Source organism: Oxyura jamaicensis, chromosome 26 (genome assembly GCF_011077185.1).
Source record: "Oxyura jamaicensis isolate SHBP4307 breed ruddy duck chromosome 26, BPBGC_Ojam_1.0, whole genome shotgun sequence".
Classification (NCBI taxonomy): domain Eukaryota; kingdom Metazoa; phylum Chordata; class Aves; order Anseriformes; family Anatidae; genus Oxyura; species Oxyura jamaicensis.
Genome location: NC_048918.1, coordinates 6,339,537 through 6,361,803, shown reverse-complemented (window position 1 = coordinate 6,361,803; position 22,267 = coordinate 6,339,537). Strand labels below are relative to the sequence as shown.

The 22,267-nt window shown below is 45.5% G+C and overlaps 1 protein-coding gene across 1 annotated transcript in view; it reads left to right on the top strand.

Moving 5' to 3' along the window:
• SYT6 (synaptotagmin 6) overlaps positions 1 to 22,267 on the top strand; it is a 44,625-nt gene that overhangs the window by 9,958 nt on the left and 12,400 nt on the right. Inside the window, exons 2-3 of the mRNA XM_035346902.1 lie at positions 13,147 to 13,483; positions 15,287 to 15,845. Of these exons, the coding sequence (XP_035202793.1) occupies positions 13,147 to 13,483; positions 15,287 to 15,845 (896 nt within the window). The remainder of the gene's footprint in view (positions 1 to 13,146; positions 13,484 to 15,286; positions 15,846 to 22,267) is intronic.

Here is a 22,267-nt window from a genome sequence, read left to right as displayed (position 1 = left end):
GGGGGATAAGGAGCCTTGTTGCTGGGGCAGGCACTCTGACAGTCTCCATATGGTTTGGTTGAAGTCTCCTCTTAATGTCACAGTTCCCTTATCTCCCGGGGCATCCATGCTGCAGCATCCAGATTTTCCTTTTGTTCTCGAGCAGAGTTTATTGAACATTTGTCAGCTGGTAAGAGTTACTTATCTGAAGTGAGGAAAGTGCTTCAGCAGGCTCCTCTCTGCTGAAGTATCCATATTCTCATTATTTTGGGTATTTAGGAAGGGATGCCACTTGGAATCTGTCAGTTTTTCTTGCTATTACTGCATTCAGGCTTTATATTGCCTAAAAAAGCACTGTAAATCTCTGCAAACGTGGAAATCGTGGATCTGTAGAGAGAGTGTAGAGAGTATCAACATGGCCTCAAATTCATTCAGGGTTAGAGAATGAACAGAACTTCATTCCATGTGCAATTGCATTATTCAAATGTTTTCTGCTTAATTATAATTGGAACTGGAATTTATAAAATTTGGGGACTTGCAACCACTGTCACTAGTAAGCTGATATCTGACTTCTAGGACAACAATACAGATAACTGCTAAAGCTGCTAAAGCTGCTAATGGAACAAATTTTTGCAAGAAGTTTTCTCACTGTTCTAGTTGTTCTCCCAGATATAGAACCACATCTCCTAAAGAATTATGGTAGATGTTTAGAAAAAAAGGCATTGTTTAATGAATAAAGTTTTGTCTGGACTGGAATTATGAGGTTGCTCTTTGCACTTGGACTTAGTTGCTTGAAACACTGGTTCCCTCCAAGTTTGTCTTTTCAAACAGGTTGTCCTCATACTTAACATGCAATAATGAGATGTTCTGAATTTTATGATCTTATATAATTACTCTCAAAATAGCTTCTGATTCATCCCTGCCTTTGAAGCCTATAGTTTGCATTCCAATAAGCTCTTGTATGGCAGGAACCCTGTGGTAGCAGCAAATTAATTTTTAAGAAGTTTTCTCTATCTGACTGAAACTTCGGCGTAGCTAGTTAGAGCCTTCCTGTTTCTGTCTTCCCATAACCTGATAGGTAGCTGGGACATGCAGAGAAGGGGTTCCCGCGGAGCCCGTAATCGCAGGTGGAAAGTGGTGAAAGCTGATAGAGCTAGACCCAGTGTCCAAGAACTGGGGAAGCAAATGAACAGAATAAATGTCCTTTCAGCTGCCTGCAGGAGGAAGGTTAGGTCTGCAGAGCTTCAAAGGAAGCATTTCAAAGTATATTTCAATGGTTCCTCTCATGACATCTGCAACATTCATCTCATGAAGCTTTCTGCCCCTCTGCCGGTTTGAGAGGGAAGAAATTTACTATTAAACATATAGTGAATTTTGTATGAAGAAAATTTTCAAATTAAATGATCTGAACAGTCTTCTTGCTTTCATGTTATTTTCAGTTGTACTGTCTTTGGATTTACCTGTGATTGACTTGGAGTAACGAAACAAGATTTAGTCATAGTCTGCAACAAACAGCATCAGAAAGCACTGCTTACTTTCACATAGCAAAAGCTTGTAAAATGTACTTGAGGCTTGGGAATGTAAATGGTGTATTAAAGACCTTCCATCCATCCTGTGGGTCTTAGCAATCAACTGTCCTGAAGAGTTGGAACCTCTCAGGGGCTCCGTGGGTATTTCATAACACTGTGCTGCATTGGAGAGACAAGAGGAATAATAAGTTAATCTTTATGTATATGGTCGAGAGACAAGAAGACCCTGATTTCTTTTGTTCTGTATTGGTCACAGGGTCACAGTGCCAAATATTTGTATTGCTTCATGGTCATTCCGCACATATTCTAAGGATGTTGCACTTTCCTCAGGCGGGGTAGTGCTCTCTGTCTCTCTCTAGGGAAACACGATAAGCAACCAAGCTCCTGTTAGTTTCAGCAGGGTGTTTGTAGATGCAGATAGAGCAGTAGGTGACACCTGACTCTTGTTGCTGTTGCTCAGATTTGTCCCAGGATAGAAACAGTTTGGATGGCCTAAGAAAGGAACTTGTAAGCTGTGAATCTGCAGGTGATACCTCCAGTGCCCAGCACTCTCTGGGTGCTGCTGTCTGACTTGCTGCTACATAGGGCTGCTTTGCATCCCTTACTGCTGCTCACAGCATGAGATAATGCCTGAAGGACAAGAGAAGCTCTGCTCATTCCATAATTGTTTTCTGAGCCAGTTCTTTAAAATCTACCGAGAACTCAATGAAATATTTTCCCATCAATGACCACACCTTTGTTCTTTGTGATCTCGTTTAAGCAGGACTCCCTGCTGCAGTGCTTCACATCTAGCTCCTCTGCTGTTAGGCTACCTGTGAAAAGCAAATTGATGGCAGTTAGACTTTCAAGTGACAGCTGTTAATGACCTCTAGTTCAAGAACATTTCAGGACATTCTTCTATAGCTCAAAGCTGCCTAGAGAACATAGCCAGTAAATCAAGACGAGGTGTTACCAAAGTTTCAGATGACAACCAAATGTCAGTGAGTGGACCTGAAGATGTGACAATGAAGATATCAGATAGAGCACTGGCATGTTGGACACTCTCCCAAAAGAGACAATTAGTGAGCGGGTTTGCAATGACTGCCTCTCACAAACGTTTTCTGCAGACCCCTGTGCACACTTAGCTGTGGGCTCTTAAAAAGAGCTGCTTGCTGCTGCAAGAACTGGAGCTGTGCTAGGTGACAGGAACAGCCTGGTCTTTATTATTTACTCTGTCACCATTCCCACGTCTGTGGCATGCTTGCGGAGGGGATAAGGAGCTCTCTGAGAGCTACACACTGCTGCACTGCAGCTGATTTCACTCATCAAATCCATTGATTTGAAGCATTTTACAATAAGCATTTTACATTTACATAAGATAGCCAGTTTCCATCTCAAAATTCCTGTTACAAAGTGCTCTACTTGCTACTTTACTCTGTGGTGTCTTCTGGGTTTTGTTCTGAACTGTATTCCCAAGGGGGTTGTGCCCTTACTCTGTTGCAATTCTTGTTTTGTCTTTGGCTCTGCTTCTGCTAGATGCTGTGTAGCTGTGCTGGTTTAACATTCGGTTTCTGTTCCATCCATTCCCTGTTCCTTTGAAGCTCTGTAAAGCTTCAAAGCTGAACAGTGTTGTTGATTAAGCATGTCTATAGCTAGGATTTAATGTAAACCTCTTCCTTTTCTCCTGCTATTGTCCTGTGTGCCCATCTAGCCTGCCCCCTCCCCCCCCCCAACCAGGTATCTGAGATTCACCACAGTTTTTCATGCCCAATTTCCAGGCCTCAGCTAATCAGACATTGCTCATGCTTCTCAATTTCAAGAAAATTAAATCAGCAATTGGTGGTGCCTCATGTGGTCTGTTGTAGCCCCAGAGTTTCCTGTCTTCTCTAGCAATAACTCTCATACTAATCCATCATTTGAATGCATGATTTCTAACAAAGCCCTACAGAAACGGAGCAATATATGCTCAAAAGCACTGTTCCAAAGAAAAATGTAGCAGAAATGGACACAGAAGCCTGGAAATACCTCCTCACATGGTATAAGCAATGGCTGATATATTATACTGGAAAACCAGGCATGCAGTTAGCAAAAGAAAGGATAAGGCACAACACTGTCCCCTACCTTCCAGGCTTTGTCATGGTCCTTTAACTGCTCCTCCAGGCAGCATTTGCTGTGGCAAGAAATTAAATGTTCCAAGTCATAGTTTGGAATAGCTGAGAGCTGGGTTTTGTTTAATTGTTTTTCAGCTGAAAGAAACTTAGTGGGAAACAAACCAGTCAGAGCTCTCCCTGATGCTGAGATTTTCCATTGGCCGTTCGAAAGCTTACCAGTAAGAAATGCTTGCAGGAAAGTAGTCCATTTCCTCTTGGAAAGATAAGGTCTGAGGCTTTGTCAGGGTCTGTGCGTGGCCAAGGAGCTGTGGGACCAAAACTGTGATGACAGTGTTGCCAGGACCCAAACTCAGTAGAGATCTGAGTTCTTCTAGCATGAGCCTGGCCCCACTCTGGGCCTCAGCGCGGAATATTTTTTTTTCAGCCCCCTTGAACTTTCACTCATGGTATTCAAGCTTTGTTTAGATCCAACAGTTAGCTGGAGTGGTTAATAGATGCTGGAGTGGTGAGAGAGCCATCAAAGGTATTTTGTTTCCTGTATGGCGAGTGGGTAGAAGGAAAGCTAAATTACATCTCCTAAGATATTAAATATAACTCTTCCCATTAAACTCAGAGCTATCTGTGAATCTCTTTAATGATAGTGCAAGCTACTTAAGAGTATTAAAAGTCAATGTTGCCACAATTAGACCAATATTGTCTTGCAGTTAATAGACTGTTGTAATCATGGCTTTGTCATATTATTAATCATTTTCTGTTTGGACTTTACTAATTATCCCCTTTGGTAACTCAGCTGGGTTAGTATGAAGTCATCAGCAACATAAGGTTGATTCATGGTTCCTCCATATTCCCTTAATTATTTCCCATCCAAGATGAAACAAAACACGTAGCTTTTACTGACAAGTTGCTTTCAGAGTGCACTAATATGAGGGGCAAGAGGAGGGGGCTGTATTAAGTGAGAAAGGATCCCCCTTTCTTAAATTTGCATTTAGCTTCAAAATTTAAAATTAATACACTGTCTCTTCAACCTGCCATGGGTTATCTCATCTTTTATTTGGAAGACATAAGGAATGCAGTAAAAAGTAGTGACCTTCTCAGAAGTTTTGTAATTTTGAGTCATCTCATGGACTTTGTTTGAAAGCTCAGTAGCAAGGTTTTCAGATATTACAAAGAGAGTAAAACACAGAACAAGAAGTCAAGGTAAAAGAGAAGTGAAATCATTCTGTGGTAAAGTTTAAAGGTTTCAGCATAGGAGAGGGAGAGTCTTGGGCCACACAGCTCCTGAGCATCACCTAGCCAGCCTCTCACATCCCTCACCTGCTCCTGCTGCAAGAAAATAAAAGTGCACTGTTGGTTTTGTAACAAGTTGGTCTAAGCTGTTCTGTGCTGTCTCTGAAGACTTTGATTCATTGCTTTCCTTATGCCAGGCTGCAGATGTGGGAGACCAGAGTCTCAGTTGACTCAGTTTTCATGTTTAACTGTACCTTCCACTGCATAAGTGGTGATAAGTGATCATTTAGCATTAACCTCCCAGGTATTGTTTCCTTTCTCATGTAAGAGAAACCATTCTCCCGACTCAACAAAGGAAAGCTGAGAAAAATAAATGATCAGTGTGGGCCTTTCTGTGGATGTGCTTGCATATGTCCTGGCAGCAAATGGCTTACTGGTTTAGAAAGCTCTATTTCTCTGTATAAAAAATGCCATTTAACACAGATGGGATGTGCTCTTCAGCAGCAGACTCTTCTAATCACATCCTTCAATTCATCATTGGACTGTTCTGATGGAGAATTTGTGGCACAATTAATGCAGCACTTACTCTTGCCCAAAATGAGCCTTTTCCAAGTTATCCTGGTATGGAAAAACTTTTGGTGAAGGTCTCTGCTTTATAGTGGAGGTCCAGAGCTGCTGGTTGATTATCACTTCTGGGACACTGCTGTAAGATGCAATAGTACTTTGTTTCTGTAGGGATTCAGTCAAATTCTCAGTTCTTTTCAAAGTCCAAGTACACACAGAAATATACAGGGTCACAAATTCACAATTTCTTTTTTGCATTATGTACCATGCTAAACTGCTACCTCAAGAAGACCTTTGTGGGTAAGACAACTCCTGAAGGAGTTGTTTGTGTGTCACCAGGTAAGTAATAACTCAGTGCCTTCTCCTAAGCATATCAGCTCATGCAGGCAAATGTTCATGTCCATGTCTTTCCTGCTGCTTGTTGCACCTCCCTGCCTAGTTAGTCATATGAGAGCTGTCACTAATGCTTTGTAGCAGGGCCTGAAAAAAGCCAAAAGCAGCTTCAAAATGAAGGTTCCTCTGGAAAGTGGCTCCTGCTCCCAGTAGGGGACCGAGACTGGAAAATAGACATGTTAATTTGTACTTGCCACTGTCTCCTTTTACAGAATCACAGAATAGTCTAGGTTGGAAGAGACCTCCAAGATCACCGAGTCCAACCTCTGACCTAACACTAAAAAGTCCTCCACTAAGCCATATCCCTAAGCTCTACATCTAAACGTCTTTTAAAGACCTCCAGGGATGGTGACTCAACCACTTCCCTGGGCAGCCTATTCCAGTGACTAACAACCCGTTCAGTAAAGAAGTTCTTCCTAATATCCAACCTAAACCTCCCCTGGCACAACTTTAACCCATTCCCCCTCGTCCTGTCACCAGGCATGTGGGAGAATAGACCAACCGCCACCTTGCTACAGCCTCCCTTCAGGTACCTGTAGAGTGCAATAAGGTCACCCCTGAGCCTCCTCTTCTCCAGGCTAAACAGTCCCAGCTCCCTCAGCCGCTCCTCGTAAGACTTGTTCTCCAGACCCTTCACCAGCTTCGTTGCCCTTCTCTGGACTCGCTCGAGCACCTCCATGTCCTTCTTGTAGTGAGGGGCCCAAAACTGAACACAGTACTCGAGGTGCGGCCTCACCAGAGCTGAGTACAGGGGGACAATCACTTCCCTGGACCTGCTGGCCACACTGTTTCTAATGCAAGCCAGGATGCTGTTGGCTTTCTTGGCCGCCTGAGCACACTGCTGGCTCATATTCAGCTGACTGTCAACCACTACTCCCAGGTCCTTCTCCGACAGGCAGCTTTCTAACCACACATCTCCCAGTCTGTAGCTCTGTTTGGGGTTGTTGTACCCCAGGTGCAGGACCCGGCACTTGGCCTTGTTGAACTTCATACCGTTGGCCTTGGCCCATCGGTCCAGCCTCTCTAGATCCTCCTGCAGAGCCTTCCTACCCTCGAGCAGATCGACACACGCACCTAACTTGGTGTCGTCTGCAACCTTGCTGAGGGTGCACTCGATCCCCTCATCCAGATCATCAATGAAGATGTTAAAGAGGACTGGTCCCAGTACCGAGCCCTGGGGGACTCCACTAGTGACGGGCCTCCAACTGGATTTGACTCCATTCACCACAACTCTCTGGGCCCGGCCATCCAGCCAGCTCTTAACCCAACGAAGTGTACGCCAGTCCAAGCCATGAGCAGCCAGTTTCCTGAGGAGAATGCTGTGGGGGACAGTGTCAAATGCCTTACTAAAGTCAAGGTAGACCACATCCACAGCCTTTCCCTCATCCACTAAGCGTGTCACCTTGTCATAGAAGGAGATCAGGTTTGTCAAGCAGGACCTGCCCTTCGTAAACCCATGCTGACTAGGCCTGATCGCCTGCTTGCCCTGCAACTGCCGCATGATGACACCCCAGATAATCTGCTCCATGAGCTTCCCTGGCACTGATGTTAAACTAACAGGCCTATAGTTCCCCGGGTCTACCCTCCGGCCCTTCTTGTAGATGGGCATCACGTTTGCTAGCTGCCAGTCAAGTGGGACCTCCCCTGATAGCCAGGACTGCCGATAAATGATGGAAAGCGGCTTGGCCAGCTCCTCTGCCAGTTCCCTCAGTACCCTTGGGTGAATCCCATCCGGCCCCATCGACTTGCGTGCATCCAAATGCTGTAGCAGGTCACCAACCATTTCCTCGTGGATTGTGGGGGCGACATTCTGCTCCTCATCCCCTTCCACCAGCTCAGGGTACTGGGCGTCCAGAGAACAACTGGTTTTGCTGTTAAAGACTGAGGCAAAGAAGGCGTTAAGCACCTCAGCTTTTTCCTCATCTCTGGTTACTAAGTTTTCTCCCGCATCCAGTAAAGGATGGAGATTCTCCTTAGTCCTCCTTTTTGTGTTGATGTATTTATAAAAACATTTTTTGTTATCCTTAACAGCAGTGGCCAGATTGAGCTCCAGATGAGCTTTGGCCTTTCTGATTTTGACCCTGCACCGCCTCGCAGTATCCTTGTAGTCCCCCTGAGTGGCCCGCCCTCTTTTCCAAAGATTATAAACCCTCTTTTTTTTCCTAAGCTCGAGGCACAGCTCTCTGCTCAGCCAGGCTGGTCTTCTTCCACGCCGGCTCGTCTTTGGGCACGTGGGGACAGACCGCTCCTGAGCCATTAAGATTTCTTTCTTGAAGAGCGCCCAGCCCTCCTGGGCTCCTCTGTCTTTCAGTACCGCCTCCCAAGGGACTCTACCAACCAGTGTCTTGAACAGCCCAAAGTCAGCCCTCCGGAAGTCCAAGACAGCAGTTTTACTGATCCCCTTCCTGACTTCGCCGAGTATCGAGAACTCTACCATTTTGTGGTCACTCTGCCCAAGACAGCCCCCGACCAGCACGTCTCCCACCAGTCCTTCTCTGTTAGTGAACAGAAGGTCTAGCGGGGCACCCTCCCCTGGTAGGCTCGCCAACCAGCTGCGTCAGGAAGTTATCTTCCATGCTCTCCATAAACCTCCTGGACTGCTTTCTCTGGGCTGTGTTGTGTTTCCAGGAGATGTCTGGGACCGATTAAGGTTTATCTTTTCAGCTATGAGTTGCAATAAAATCAGTTTTTAATATGGCAATTTCTCCTATGTCTCTTACAAGGATATGAGTTAAAATGAAGTAACAGCAGCCAAGTTAGGTAAAAACGCAAGGAGGAATGGCTAAAGCCATGCTGCAGTTGTACAGTCCTGCTTATCTGATAAAAAAACCAACAAATATTTTACTATTTTTTTGTTTGTTTGTTTTATTTTGTTTTGTTCTAGAGGAAGATAGAATGGAAACATAGTTCTTGTATTTTTCTTTAGATGGGATATTTCTCAGCAGCAACAAATTTCATCTGCCCCTTGCAGAGCATGGCAATGCAGCCAGTCTGGGGGAGGCTGCTGTGTGGAAAAGCAAGGAGTGAGCAATTCCTGTGATGCTCTATGTTAAACAAAGCCCTTTCTCAAATGCAGATACATCCCTCCTTACTTCTGCTCCGGTAACCCCATCTCTGAAAGTTGCATGCAGTGGGATAATATAAATAAACAAGCTAGTCTTTGGACTGATATGTCCTTTTGGTCTTTGGAGAAGTCTTTGGGAAAAATAGGCCTTACCTCCGCTTGATGCAGGAATATTCAAGCAACCTCAGGCCCTAAGGCATTTTCTGTTAGATATGGGATTGTCTTTTTTTTACAGTTGTAAAAATTGTGATATTGTAATTAGTAATAATTGTAAATTAGAGGACATCTAAGACATAATGTTTGGAATACTGGGTATTTTTTAAAGTAACTGATATTTTCACATTCACAAGAGAAAGCTCATTAACTCAATTAAGGTCAACACTGTCCAGCTGATATGTAAGTCTAATAAGTCCAGAAAAGGTCTTGGGGAAATTCAGTGTCATCTTCAGACAAACCAATATTCTTCCCAGGCAGATGCTTAAAAAATGTCTGTAAAATCTTGATTCCTTCCACTTGTGTTTTATGTGAGCTGTCAAATGAAAGAGTAGGAGGTCATGCATAAAAATATCTGTGAATCCTGTCAAATACATTATGAATGCCAGCTCATCAGGAAGTGACATGGACTAAGATCTTTCTCAAGCTGGCATCAGGTTTTTCAGAAAGGATAAGTGATTATTTTGGATGTTTTCCATTAATGAGTCTCGTGTGCCAGCAGATTCCTGCATACTATATAACTCCTTGGAATGGACAGAAGTATCTTTAGAGGAACTTTTCTGCCACATAACTTCCAGCAGTACTAGATTCTGCATTGCCACTATTTCCTTTGGAACAACTTGCACAGTAAATTTAAATAACTGGGAAGAATGCATATCCAAGTGAGGGCTTATGTTATTGGTTATTACTTGCTGACAGTTTAGTAAAGAGTTAGTAAAAGTAAAATCTGCAAAGCAGCTTGGTCCTGAAAACATTCCTGCTGGGCTGTTAGATATTTTTAAAACTATTCCTATGAGAGTCTTAGAATATTCACAAAGCAAGTCTTTAAAGATAAGCTGTGTGCTGATGATAGTCCCCACTTTCACCTGTGTCTTTACAGGCTGATAGAGATATCTATGATACACTTTCTAAAGCTGATGTCACTTCTAGCAGCAGTTCCCATGTATTAGTTCTCTCTTTAAAGCTCATTTTTGTGACTAATCATAGGAGTAATTTTAAGAATTATAAAGATGCTTTCTGGGGACAGACTTTCAGGTAGCTCCTTGTCTGGATAATTGTCTGCGTGTATATGAATATCACCAAGCCTGCTGGAGTTCAAGGAATGTTTGGACAACACTCTCAGACAAAAGGTTTGATTTTTATGGGTTCTGTGTAGAGTCAGGAGTTGAATTCCTGTGGGTCCCTTCCAACTCAGGATATTCTATGGTTCTGTGATTCCATCTAGGCTCAAGCTACGGATTTCTTACAAGGATTTGAAGGAATGGCACTTAGAAATTATTGAATTTCTAAAGGATGCTTGCAGAGGAAAGAGTTGGAACAGGAAGAGCAGACGTAATTGCAAAAGGTCCAGATTCTTGATTTTTATTATGAAACTGTTTGACACTGAGCAACCTGGGCACCATTCCAAGACTTAACCCCAAACATAGGAAAGTGGTACCTTTGTGCTCATTGCTTTTAGTCAAATCTCTAAGGAAGCTTCACTGCTGACTTATACAATCCTATTTATTATTGAATAGCAGTATGTATTTTTATCCTGGAGTTATAGCAGAAAATAAATGGTGCAATCTGACCTGTACAGGAGGATGTTGAGGAAGAGGAAAAGCTGCTTGCAAAAACTTCTGAACAGCATTCATTCTTTCCATCTGTACCTGCTGGTAGCTTCCATCACTTCCTTTCAAGACAAAGAAACTGAGGACATTTGGAAAGATTTGCCTCAAGCTCTTAGTGAATTTGCAAAGCTAGGCAATTTTTTGGAAAAACAGCATCTATCTCTTCTGGGATATCAGAAACAACACATGGTTTCCCAGGTGTTTAGTAGAACTGCCTTGTACCAGAGCAGATGTCGCACTTTGTGTACCTGACACTTCCTTGAGATTTCACTTACAATGATTGATGGAAAAATCCTAACAGAATCTGTTGTGTTCCCAGATAGCACATTAGCAAAGTTTGATGATAAAAATGGGTTCCTTGAACAGTTTGCTTCTATGGTTCAACAACCATTGTTTTGTTTTTGTTTTTAATCATTTTTCAATTCAGCTCTTTTGTCAAGATAAAAAATTAATCTTTCCTCATATTTTATAGATTTTCTCAGCCTTAAACATTAATTGTGTAATTATGGCTGCATGAAACTAAAATATATGATCAAAGGAAACAGAAGGTCTGCTCATGACTTCTCGTTAAGGTAGAACATATTTCAGAAATGACTTTTTTAGTAGATATGATGAAGCACAGATGTGAGTTTCCCAGATTATCTGCTAAAAGCTAAGCTGCTGGCAAGGATGAATTTTGAGAGAGATTGTTTTAAATACAGTTCTTGAGAGAGTCAAGTCTTAGAGCACAAGGAAGGGAGAATCTGCTTGCTTTACGTGCACTTAGACAAAACCCAGAGAGGGGCAGTCAGCCATGGACCAAACAGAAGCACTCGCGCTCGCAGCCGTGAGCTAGGACTTGGCCAGCTCTGACACAGGCCGGGGCCCTGGTTCCTGTGGCTTCTCCCCTCTGTCTCCTGCCAACAGCTGCGGGCTCCCCCCTCACTGCAAAGCGCTGCCCACCCAGCCACCGCTCCTCTCAGCTCACCTGCACACGGGGCAAGCTGCAGGGAGCAGGGGGCCCTGCACAGAGTGGGTGTCAGCAGCCACGACCTGCCACTTACGGCGGTCTTGCTCTTTAGCAGTAGCACCCCTCTGTTCCTCCCCTCAGTTAATTTTACAGAACGCTTGCTGTATGTGCTAAGAATAATTTTAGCTAAGACTATTGATACAGTTCACAAATAAATGCAGCTCTAGGCATGTTTCCCTGGTCTGCGGGTAGTGAATTAAGTAGGTGCTATTTCAAATGTCACAGAAAAACATTCATGGTCCAAGGGTACACATAAACAAAAGTCAACAGGAAGTAATGGTCATGCTGTATAAAATTCTGGAGTGTTTGATATTATTTTGCCTGCCTATCTGTCCTGACTTGCACTTACATAAATTAGGAGTATAGCTTTACTGGTCACTGCAAGTAGTGCAAAAGACAGTGAAGGAATTTTCCTTGAATTCAAACCAGTCTGTGATTGAATCTTCCATAGTCCTGACACTGCAGACACAATTGCAGTACAAAAATTTTCTTCTTCTCCAGGGGATGGTATTTTTAGGTATTTCAAACTCCTGGAATTATGGTTTGAGCAGGGATCTGGGAATTAAAACATGGTAAGAAAGGAATTAAAAATAGCCAATATGTTCTCTTTTTGAATTGCTGTGAATCATTTCACAGCCAAGATCTGATATATATATATACGTATATATATACCTTGAAGGATTTCCTAATTCTTCTCCTATAGGTATGGAAGCTCTTTCCATTCCAGAAAAGACTGAAATACTGAAATACTTATTGTAGGAGATAAAAGTGACTCAGAAAGTCAAAGAACATACATAGCTTCTGTGCTATTCAGAATAAGAAAGCATGTGTATTACTTTCTGTACAGTGTCCTTCTATATTTGGTTTCACTGCATCAGCAACTTGTGGTTTTTATTTATTTATTTTTATTTATTTATTATTTCTCTGTGGGCACAGCTGGGGAAGCAGCTAGTGTTACTATTACAACAAAAATCTGCTTCCAGGATCATGTTTTTGTTTGTTTGTTTGTTTTGTTTTGTCTTGTTTTAATACAGTGTCTGAACACCTGTGTTATGAAGCAAAAAGGCATTTCCTGCCAGTATCGCACTGGAACTTGTTTTTCTATCATTTAGTTCTGCATTTCTGCTCAGACTGAGGCTCAGTCATTTGCCAATGCCACAAAAGAAACCCAGGATGATATTTTATAGCCAAGCTAAGCATCACAGTATAGAAATTCCTAACTCTGGCCATCTGGAGATGCCCTTTTCTCCCCAAATGTGTTTGGGGCAGGCAGTGGTCCTGGGATGCACACTTGGATTTGACTCTCACTGCAGAACCTGCTAAAAGCTCTCCATTAGGCATGATATATGTGGCTTTAGAGCAGTTCTTCCCTTTACTTATGGCTTTCTCACCATCTTTCTTTTCCTTTCTTTTCTTCTTTCCCATTCCTTCCCTCTCCCTGTCACTGTTGCCTTCTCTCCCTCTGTAGAGCTCTCCATCAGCCTCCTCGCGGTGATAGTTGTTGTGTGTGGACTGGCCCTGGTGGCAGTTTTTCTGTTTCTCTTTTGGAAGCTGTGCTGGGTTCCCTGGAGGAATAAGGGCATTTCCTCTAACCTGGCCGTCTTGCAGAGTGAGGCAGCCTGTAACAAGGAGAACATGGCAGACAAGCTGAAGGACATGGGTACCATAAATTTCCTGGAGGCAGCAGTGAAGATCAGCCACACTTCACCAGACATCCCCGCAGAGGTCCAGATGTCCATGAAGGACCACATCATGCGGCGTACACGGATCCAGAGGCAAACAACTGAGCCCGCATCTTCTACCAGGTGTGTGGATGCAGCGCTCTGCAGGAGGTGCTGTGCCTAGGTGAAACTGGCTTTGGGGGGGGAACATTGAATTGAGCCTAATGTTCAGATGTCTTCAGGGAGGCCAAAGAAAGCATGCCCACTCACGTGCTAGATTACTTTCTAAAGATTCAGCATGAACCAATTAATGTATTAAGACTAGTTTACTGTGGGCTGTTTAAATAAATAAAAAAAAAATAATTTTTCAAACCCTATTACCATGACTTGACCTCATTGTGTCAAGCTGTCAGTATGCTTTGGCCACTTTAATTTTGTTACAACATGAACAGCAGACTAGAGTATCAATGATGGTATGTAGTCAGACAGAATCAGACCTTTTTGCTCTCTCTTGTTTATGTGGCTCATTGCAGAAACAATTAGATAAGCAGAATCAATGTATTGCTCACTGTTGAAGCTTAGCACAAGCTGTATTCAGTGCTGGTGATCAATGTGCATCTCTGTCAGACAGGGACAGAGATTACAGCATCATGTTTGTTAAATTTAGGATAAGACTGTATGAACCCTGGGACACCTCTGCAAAAACACTGAGAAATACGGTACCTCTTCCTTGACACAGAAGGCTGTGAATCTAGGACAGGAAACAGTGATTGCCTGGCTGTGTCCCAACACTTCTGCTTTGCTTTGTTGGGCATGACTATGATGTGTAAGAGAGTACATATAATTGTGAAGGCAACCATTGCTCATAAAATTGCAGTACAATAAAATACCTTTTTATTTAAATTGCACTACTTTTTGGACAGCTCATTGTCTCTCTGTCATGCAGACACATTCTGCTTTTTTTTTTTTTTTTTTTTTTTCACCTTTCCAATTTGGGAAGAGAAAACAAAAATCTGTCTGAATCATGACAAATGAAGCGGGACTTGTTTGTACATGGGAAGGTGTCAAACCCACTTTCTCACACAACTGAGCCTGGCATGAGCTACAGGAGATAACCAGACCCAAGGATATTGGGGAACATCCTTGTGCAGTCTGGGCTCAGACTCAGCCCAGCCCAGAATGCCTTTGAGGAACCTGCCAAAAAGGAGTGCGGTCTCTGAGCACCACATATCACCAAAAGCTAATTCTCTGGCTGTACAAGTTATTAGTATGGTTAAATAACTCCATAGATTTATTGTAAACACCAGATAATCTGAAATATTTTAAAGTCCACATAAAGCATTTCTGCTTCACTTAGATAAAGCTTTGCTTGTGTAAAGTTTTACTTGTGCTGAAGGGGAGCTCAAGGCAAGAGACAACTTCCAGATGAGGCTCTGCATTTCTGTCTGTCAAGAGTTAGCTATCATTTTTGGAGGAGAGTCTGTTGGCAAAGTTTGAAAGCAGCAATATCCAGAACAAAACCTAACTTTTTGAGCTGGTAGTGTTTTAAGCTCTACTTTTTGTTGTTGATTGTTTTTTTTCCTGAAAGAAACTTGCTGCCAGTGTCTTGGAATTGTAAGGACTGAGGGAGAGAAAAAATCCCCACACTGGGTTGTCTGTAGCTTGGTTAAGGAGTTGTTTGGTCTCATATATTTAGCTGTGAGCTGTTACTTGTGTAACAGGTGAAAAAATGCAGCTTGCAGCAAATACTGTGACGGGAAATTTGCTGGACTAGTTCCTTTGATGACTGGATGTTGTCATTCAGTGTTCATTCTCCATAACAGAGGTCAAGAGCACCTATTGTACTCATTCTTGTGCTCTCCCTGCTTTCCTACTTTTAGTAGTTTAGGAGAAAAGGAAAGAAAAGTCGTCGGAAAAATATGCAGCTGTCCTCCCTTCCTTCTGCAGGCACATCTCCTTCAAAAGGCACCTTCCTCGGCAAATGCACGTATCCAGCATGGACTATGGCATGGACCCACCTGCTGTCGCTGAGCAGCCAACCAGCATAGGCCGCATTAAGCCTGAACTCTATAAGCAAAAATCTGTTGACTCTGAGGACCCCAAAAAAGAGGCAGCAAAAACCTGTGGAAAAATTAACTTCACACTCAAGTACGACTATGAGAATGAGACACTGACTGTCCGAATTCTCAGGGCTTTTGATTTGCCAGCCAAAGATTTCTGTGGCAGCTCAGATCCCTATGTGAAGATCTACCTCCTGCCTGACAGAAAGCGCAAGTTCCAGACACGAGTGCACAGGAAGACTCTGAACCCCACCTTTGATGAGTCCTTCCACTTCCCTGTGCCCCATGAGGAGCTGGCAAGCAGGAAGCTCCACCTGAGTGTCTTTGACTTTGACAGGTTCTCCAGACACGACATGATAGGAGAAGTTATCTTGGAGAACCTGTTTGAGGCTTCAGACCTCTCCCGGGAGACTTCCATCTGGAAGGACATTCAGTATGCGACAACGGTGAGTATCTGCTATGGGGGTGGTCCCTGCCCCGGCAGTGCTGCAGGGTGGGATGGGTTGGCCTGCTTCTTTTGGCTGAACTGCCTGAAGTGGTAAGTCCTGTGCAACTGCCAGCTGATGGGTGTTTTGCAGATGTTAGTCCTGGGAAATTACAGCAATTGCACACAGGGGTGGAAAAGAATATTGTATGCAGAATACGTAATGCTTGTCAGCATTACCAGATTCCAGGTTTGCTGGAATTTCATCCCCTTATTAGTGACTTGATGTTATCTCACCTACATTGAGTCTCATTGACACCAGGTTTGATAAAAGCCAGAGCCAGAGCCAGAATGAAGGGTTAAGTTCCCTGTTTGGCATCTGTTTGTCATGTGAAGGGTATTGGGGTCTGGATGTCTGCGACATGCACAGGATAAAGAGCAAGAAATAGTTCTGTGGGGGCACTACTAACCCATCAGCTGTACAGGGCTTCACTATACTGAGAGCATTATTCTGATGTGTTACTGGAACTTACGTCAGAGCTTGATGTGGGTCTTTTAGCAGTTCTGTTGAATTCTCTCTGAAAGAGAAACCAAACATCAGAGAAGGAAATGTTCCAGACACTTCCCGTGCTGCAGACTCTGGTTAGAGCTGGCAGGAGAAGTCACCTTCTCACCTTGGTCTCAGTGCAGAAACAATGACATTAACCTCTACATAACAGCTACTTGTCCACTATCCTCCCAGGAAGACTTGGCTGCTTCTGAGGGCAATGATCTGCTTTGCAGTTGGACACCAACTCAGTCATCGCCTTCATGTTGTTATATCTGAAACTGGAATCTGAGGTGTCCTCATCCCTGTGCCTGAAAGCATGGGTCCTGTCAAATCTTTGCTAGTGACTGGCACAGCCCCATGACTTGCAAAATCTGCACTTTTTTTTCTCTGTCCCACAATCCCCACCAGTTGTACCACATGGCCACTGCTATTAGTGCTTGTTCTTTCTTTGCTGGGTGTTCATAACCTTGGCTTGGCTCTTTTCTTAAAGAGCTGCATGTTTGACATGTGTGCACAGCCCTGTCCTGAGCCCTGGTGCCATGGCCAGGACTCACAGTGCTGGGTAGTGCTGGGAGTGTGCAGGGTGCAGGCCCGGTGGGCCCCTAGGGTGACATGTCTCCCCCTGCCTGCAAGCAGCTTCCACAGCTGCATGGTCACCAAGATTCAGGAGAGTGATTTTATTTTATTTTATTTTTATTTTTTCTCCACTAAACCTTTCTAAAAGTTTGCAGGAGTTTCTGGTTTTGATGAGCGCTTGGGATTCCAGCCACCGGGGTCACTTTACTGTTGATGCTACCTTTGTACTGCAGCTCCCCAGCAGCCCATTGGTGTGGCTGGGAGCTGGCTGCAGCCCTGCCTGCAGCTCTTGAACTTCTACAGGCCATGGTGAATGAACTCGCTGTGGTGCATGAAGCTTCACTTTCCTTTCTACACGATCAGCATGTAAGGAGTGCAGTAAGCCTGAAGGCTACAAAAGGAAGAGACCTGTGGGCAGGAGTGAAACTGGGAAGGGGAAACACTTGGTTTCACTAGAGGAAAAACACGTAAAATATAGAATATGTAGCTTTAGGAGAATGTTATGGGATTTTTGACTTGTGCGTGTTCTGTGTTTTTCTGGGATTTTTCAGTAAGAAATAAGCCCATGGTTTCCAAGCTGACCAAGAGAAATCATGCCATGAGGAAAAAAGCTACCAAAAACAGGTGGAGAGACACCAACAGAAGGGCTGTTGAGAGAAAAGCCTCCAAATAAGATATATTGCATGTGAGAAGTGCAGAGCCAACATCACACCCAAGAAGCAATGTGCAAAGGTGCAAGCTTTATGCAAGCTTTGCAAAAGGTGCAAGCAATGTGCAAGCTTTGCAAAAATGTGTTTTGCAAAGCTTCCACAGAAGCATCAGGTGTTGTTTTTGGCTCTGTCCCCTCATTCTCTCTGTACCATTCTTTGGGAATGTGCCAATATTGGTACATCTCAGCCAGTTGTAACACACTCAAGGACATTTGTTTAATCAAAAATGAGAAGGGTAAATACAGTTTTTATAATATCTAAGGAAAGCCTTAGGGTAGCTAATAATATATTAGATCAATCTTGAGGGTAAGAAGATAGGAACACACTTAAGCAATGATATAAACTGTTCAAATAGCTAGCAGTCAACTATTTAATTAATTATTGTACATCTTGTGAATCAGTGAAACATTTTTTGGTTTCAATTCTGCAAAGGTTATTGATTCAGAGCTTCCATTATTTCCTAAGAGCTGCTGATAGAATTTTGGAAATATCCCAATATCTATAATCTGCTAGAAAATAATCACAGAATCACAGAATTTTCTAGGTTGGAAGAGACCTCAAGATCATCAAGTCCAACCTCTGACCTAACACTAACAGTCCCCACTAAACCATATCCCTAAGCTCTACATCTAAACATCTTTTAAAGACCTCCAGGGATGGTGACTCCACCACTTCCCTGGGCAGCCCGTTCCAGTGTCTAACAACCCTTTCGGTAAAGAAGTTCTTCCTAAGATCCAACCTAAAACTCCTCTAGCACAACTTAAGCCCATTCCCCCTCGTCCTGTCACCAGGCACGTGGGAGAACAGACCAACCCCCACCTCGCTACAGCCTCCCTTCAGGTACCTGTAGAGTGCAGTAAGGTCACCCCTGAGCCTCCTTTTCTCCAGGCTGAACAAGCCCAGCTCCCTCAGCCGCTCCTTGTAAGAACTGTTCTCCAGGCCCCTCACCAGCTTCGTAGCCCTTCTCTGGACTCACTCAAGCACCTCCATGTCCTTCTTGTAGCGAGGGGCCCAAAACTGAACACAGTACTCGAGGTGCGGCCTCACCAGAGCCAAGTACAGCGGGACGATCACCTCCCTGGCCCTGCTGGCCACACTGTTTCTTATACAGGCCAGGATGCTGTTGGCCTTCTTGGCCACCTGAGCACACTGCTGGCTCATATTCAGCCGACTATCAACCATCACTCCCAGGTCCTTCTCTGCCTGGCAGCTCTCCAACCACTCATCTCCCAGTCTGTAGCTCTGCTTGGGGTTATTGCGCCCCAGGTGCAGGACCCGGCACTTGGCCTTGTTGAACTTCATGCAGTTGACCTCGGCCCATCGGTCCAGCCTCTCTAGATCCTCCTGCAGAGCCTTCCTACCCTCGAGCAGATCGACACACATACCTAACTTGGTGTCATCTGCAAACTTACTGAGGGTGCACTCAATGCCCTCATCCAGATCATCAATGAAGATATTGAAGAGGACCGGCCCCAGCACCGAGCCCTGGGGAACGCCACTAGTGACCGGCCTCCAACTGGATTTGACTCCATTTACGACGACTCTTTGGGCCCGGCTATCCAGCCAGTTTCTAACCCAATGAAGCATGCGCCAGTCCAAGCCAAGAGCAGCCAGTTTCTTGAGGAGAATGCTGTGGGAAACGGTGTCAAAAGCCTTGCTGAAGTCAAGGTAGACCACATCCACAGCCTTTCCCTCATCCACCCAGCGCATCACTTTGTCATAGGAGATCAGGTTCGTCAAGCAGGACCTGCCCTTCATAAACCCATGCTGACTGGGCCTGATCGCCTGCCTTCCCTGCAAGTGCTGCGTGATGACTCTCGAGATAATCTGCTCCATGAGCTTCCCTGGCACTGAGGTCAAACTGACAGGCCTGTAGTTTCCCGGGTCAGTCCTCCAGCCCTTCTTGTAGATGGGCGTCACATTTGCTAGCCGCCAGTCAAGTGGGACCTCCCCCGATAGCCAGGACTGCCGATAAATGATGGAAAGCGGCTTGGCCAGCTCCTCTGCCAGTTCTCTCAGTACCCTCGGGTGGATCCCATCTGGCCCCATCGACTTGTGCACATCCAAGTGCCGTACCACGTCACCAACCAGTTCTTCGTGGATGGTGAGGGTCACATCCTGCTCCCCATCCCCTTCCACCAGCTCAGGGTACTGGGAATCCAGAGAACAACCGGTATTGCCGCTAAAGACTGAGGCAAAGAAGGCATTGAGCACCTCCACCTTTTCCTCATCTCTTGTAACTAAGTTTCCCCCTGCATCCAGTAAAGGATGGAGATTCTCCTTAGTCCTCCTTTTCGTGTTGATGTATTTATAAAAACATTTTTTGTTATCTTTAACAGCAGTAGCCAGATTGAGCTCCAGATGAGCTTTGGCTTTTCTAATTTTGTCCCTGCACAGCCTCGCGATATCCTTATAGTCCTCCCTAGTGGCCTGCCCACTTTTCCAAATATTATAAACCCTCTTTTTTCTTCTAAGCTCAAGCCACAATTCTCTGTTCAGCCAGGCCAGTCTTCTTCCCCGCCAGCTCGTCTTCGGGCACGTGGGGACAGACCGTTCCTGCGCCATTAAGATTTCCCTCTTGAAGAGCGCCCAGCCTTCCTGGACTCCTCTGCCCTTCAGAACCGCCTCCCAGGGGACTCTACCAACCAGTGTCCTCAGCAGCACAAAGTCAGCCCTCCGAAAGTCCAATACAGTGGTTTTACTGGTCCCCTTCCTGGCCTTGCCAAGAATAGAGAACTCCACCATTTCATAGTCACTCTGCCCAAGACAGCTCCCGACAATCACATCCTCCACCAGTCCTTCTCTGTTTGTGAAGAGAAGGTCTAGCGGGGCGCCACCCCTGGTAGGCTCACTAACCAGCTGTGTCAGGAAGCTATCTTCCACGCTCTCCAGAAACCTCCTTCCTAGACTGCTTTCTCTGGGCTGTGTTGTGCTTCCAGGATATGTCAGGGAAGTTGAAGTCCCCCACGAGAACCAGCGCTGACGATTTCGCAACTTCTGCCAGCTGCCTGTAGGACTCCTCATCCGTCTCCTTGTCCTGGTTCGGCGGTCTGTAACAGACCCCGACCAGGACGCTAGCCTTGTTGGCCCCGCCGATCCTAACCCAAAGGGACTCGACTTTGTCATGCCCAGCCTCGAGTTCTACAACATCGAAACACTCTCTAATATAGAGAGCCACTCCACCACCCCTTCTGTGCTGCCTGTCCCTTCTGAAGAGTTTATAGCCAGTCATTGCAGCACTCCAGTCATGACAGTGGTCCCACCACGTCTCCGTGATGGCAACCAAGTCGTAGCCTGCCTGCTGCACAATGGCTTCCAGCTCCTCCTGTTTGTTACCCATGCTGCGTGCATTGGTGTAGATGCACTTCAGCTGGGCCATTGCCTTATCCCCTGGCCTTGCTACTGTTCCCCCTGGCACAGCTCCAGCAAACCTTGCTTCAGCCCCATCCCCCTTCTTACCTAGTTTAAAGCCCTCTCAATGAGCCCTGCCAGCTCCTGGCCCAGGATCCGTTTTCCCCTAAAAGATAGGAACCCGTCTGCGGCCATCAGGCCGGGTGTCGAGTAAAGTGTCCCATGGTCGAAAAACCCAAGATTTCTGTCTTGGCACCAGCCCCTGAGCCACGTGTTTAACAGGTGGGCTTTTCGTGTCCTCTCTGTACCCCTCCCTGCCACCGTAGGGATGGACGTAAACACCACCTGCACTCCCGCTCCATCCACTAACCGTCCCAGTCCCCTAAAGTCTCGTTTAATAGCCCTCAGGCTTCTCTCTTCAATGTCATCACTACCTGCCTAGACTATCAAAAGAGAATAATAGTCAGAGGGGCGAACCAGGTTGGGAAGCTTCCTGGCAACGTCCCTGACCCTGGCCCCAGGGAGGCAGCAGACTTCCCTACGGGTAGGGTCAGGCCGACAAATAGGGCCCTCTGTCCCCCTGAGGAGAGAGTCTCCCACAACAATCACCCTTCTGTCTTTCTTGGTGGAGGCAGTCCTGAGGCGTGGAGTCGACCTCCTCGCCCTAGGCATCCTCCTGGGTACACTTGCTACCTCTTCCTCACCCACCGGTCTCTCAATCTCCAGGGCCTCAAACCTGTTGCGTAAGGGCACCTGGGAAGGTGGGGCCAGAAGGGGAGGGCATCACCTGCAATGTTGAGCAGGGACCTTTTTCCATTCCTCCTCAACTCCCAGATCCCCTCCCTCTGCCTGACGGCCACAGGGCAGGGGGTCCACCCCCATTTGGGGTGTCTCACCCCGGTACCTCTCCTTGAGGCCCTGCAGGGAGTCGCTCCACCAGTCGATCTCCCGCTCACACTCCCTGATATCCCTCAACATCTCCACCTCCTCCTTGAGCTCCGCCACCATGCAGACCAGGCCATCCACCTGCTCACACCTCACACACACAGTTTCTCCGCCTCCCGCCGAAGGCAGCAACAGGCTCAGACACTCCCTGCATCCGGTGGCCTGAACCGCTGCACTTTTTAACGGGTAGTCGGTCTGGGTGTGTACCGACTTCCTGGAGAGCGCACTGTGCCTGGTGGAGACCATTATCGCCTCGCTAACGGCTGTCGTTGAGGAGGTGTTACGTACAGGCGGGGGAGAGCGCTCCGCCCT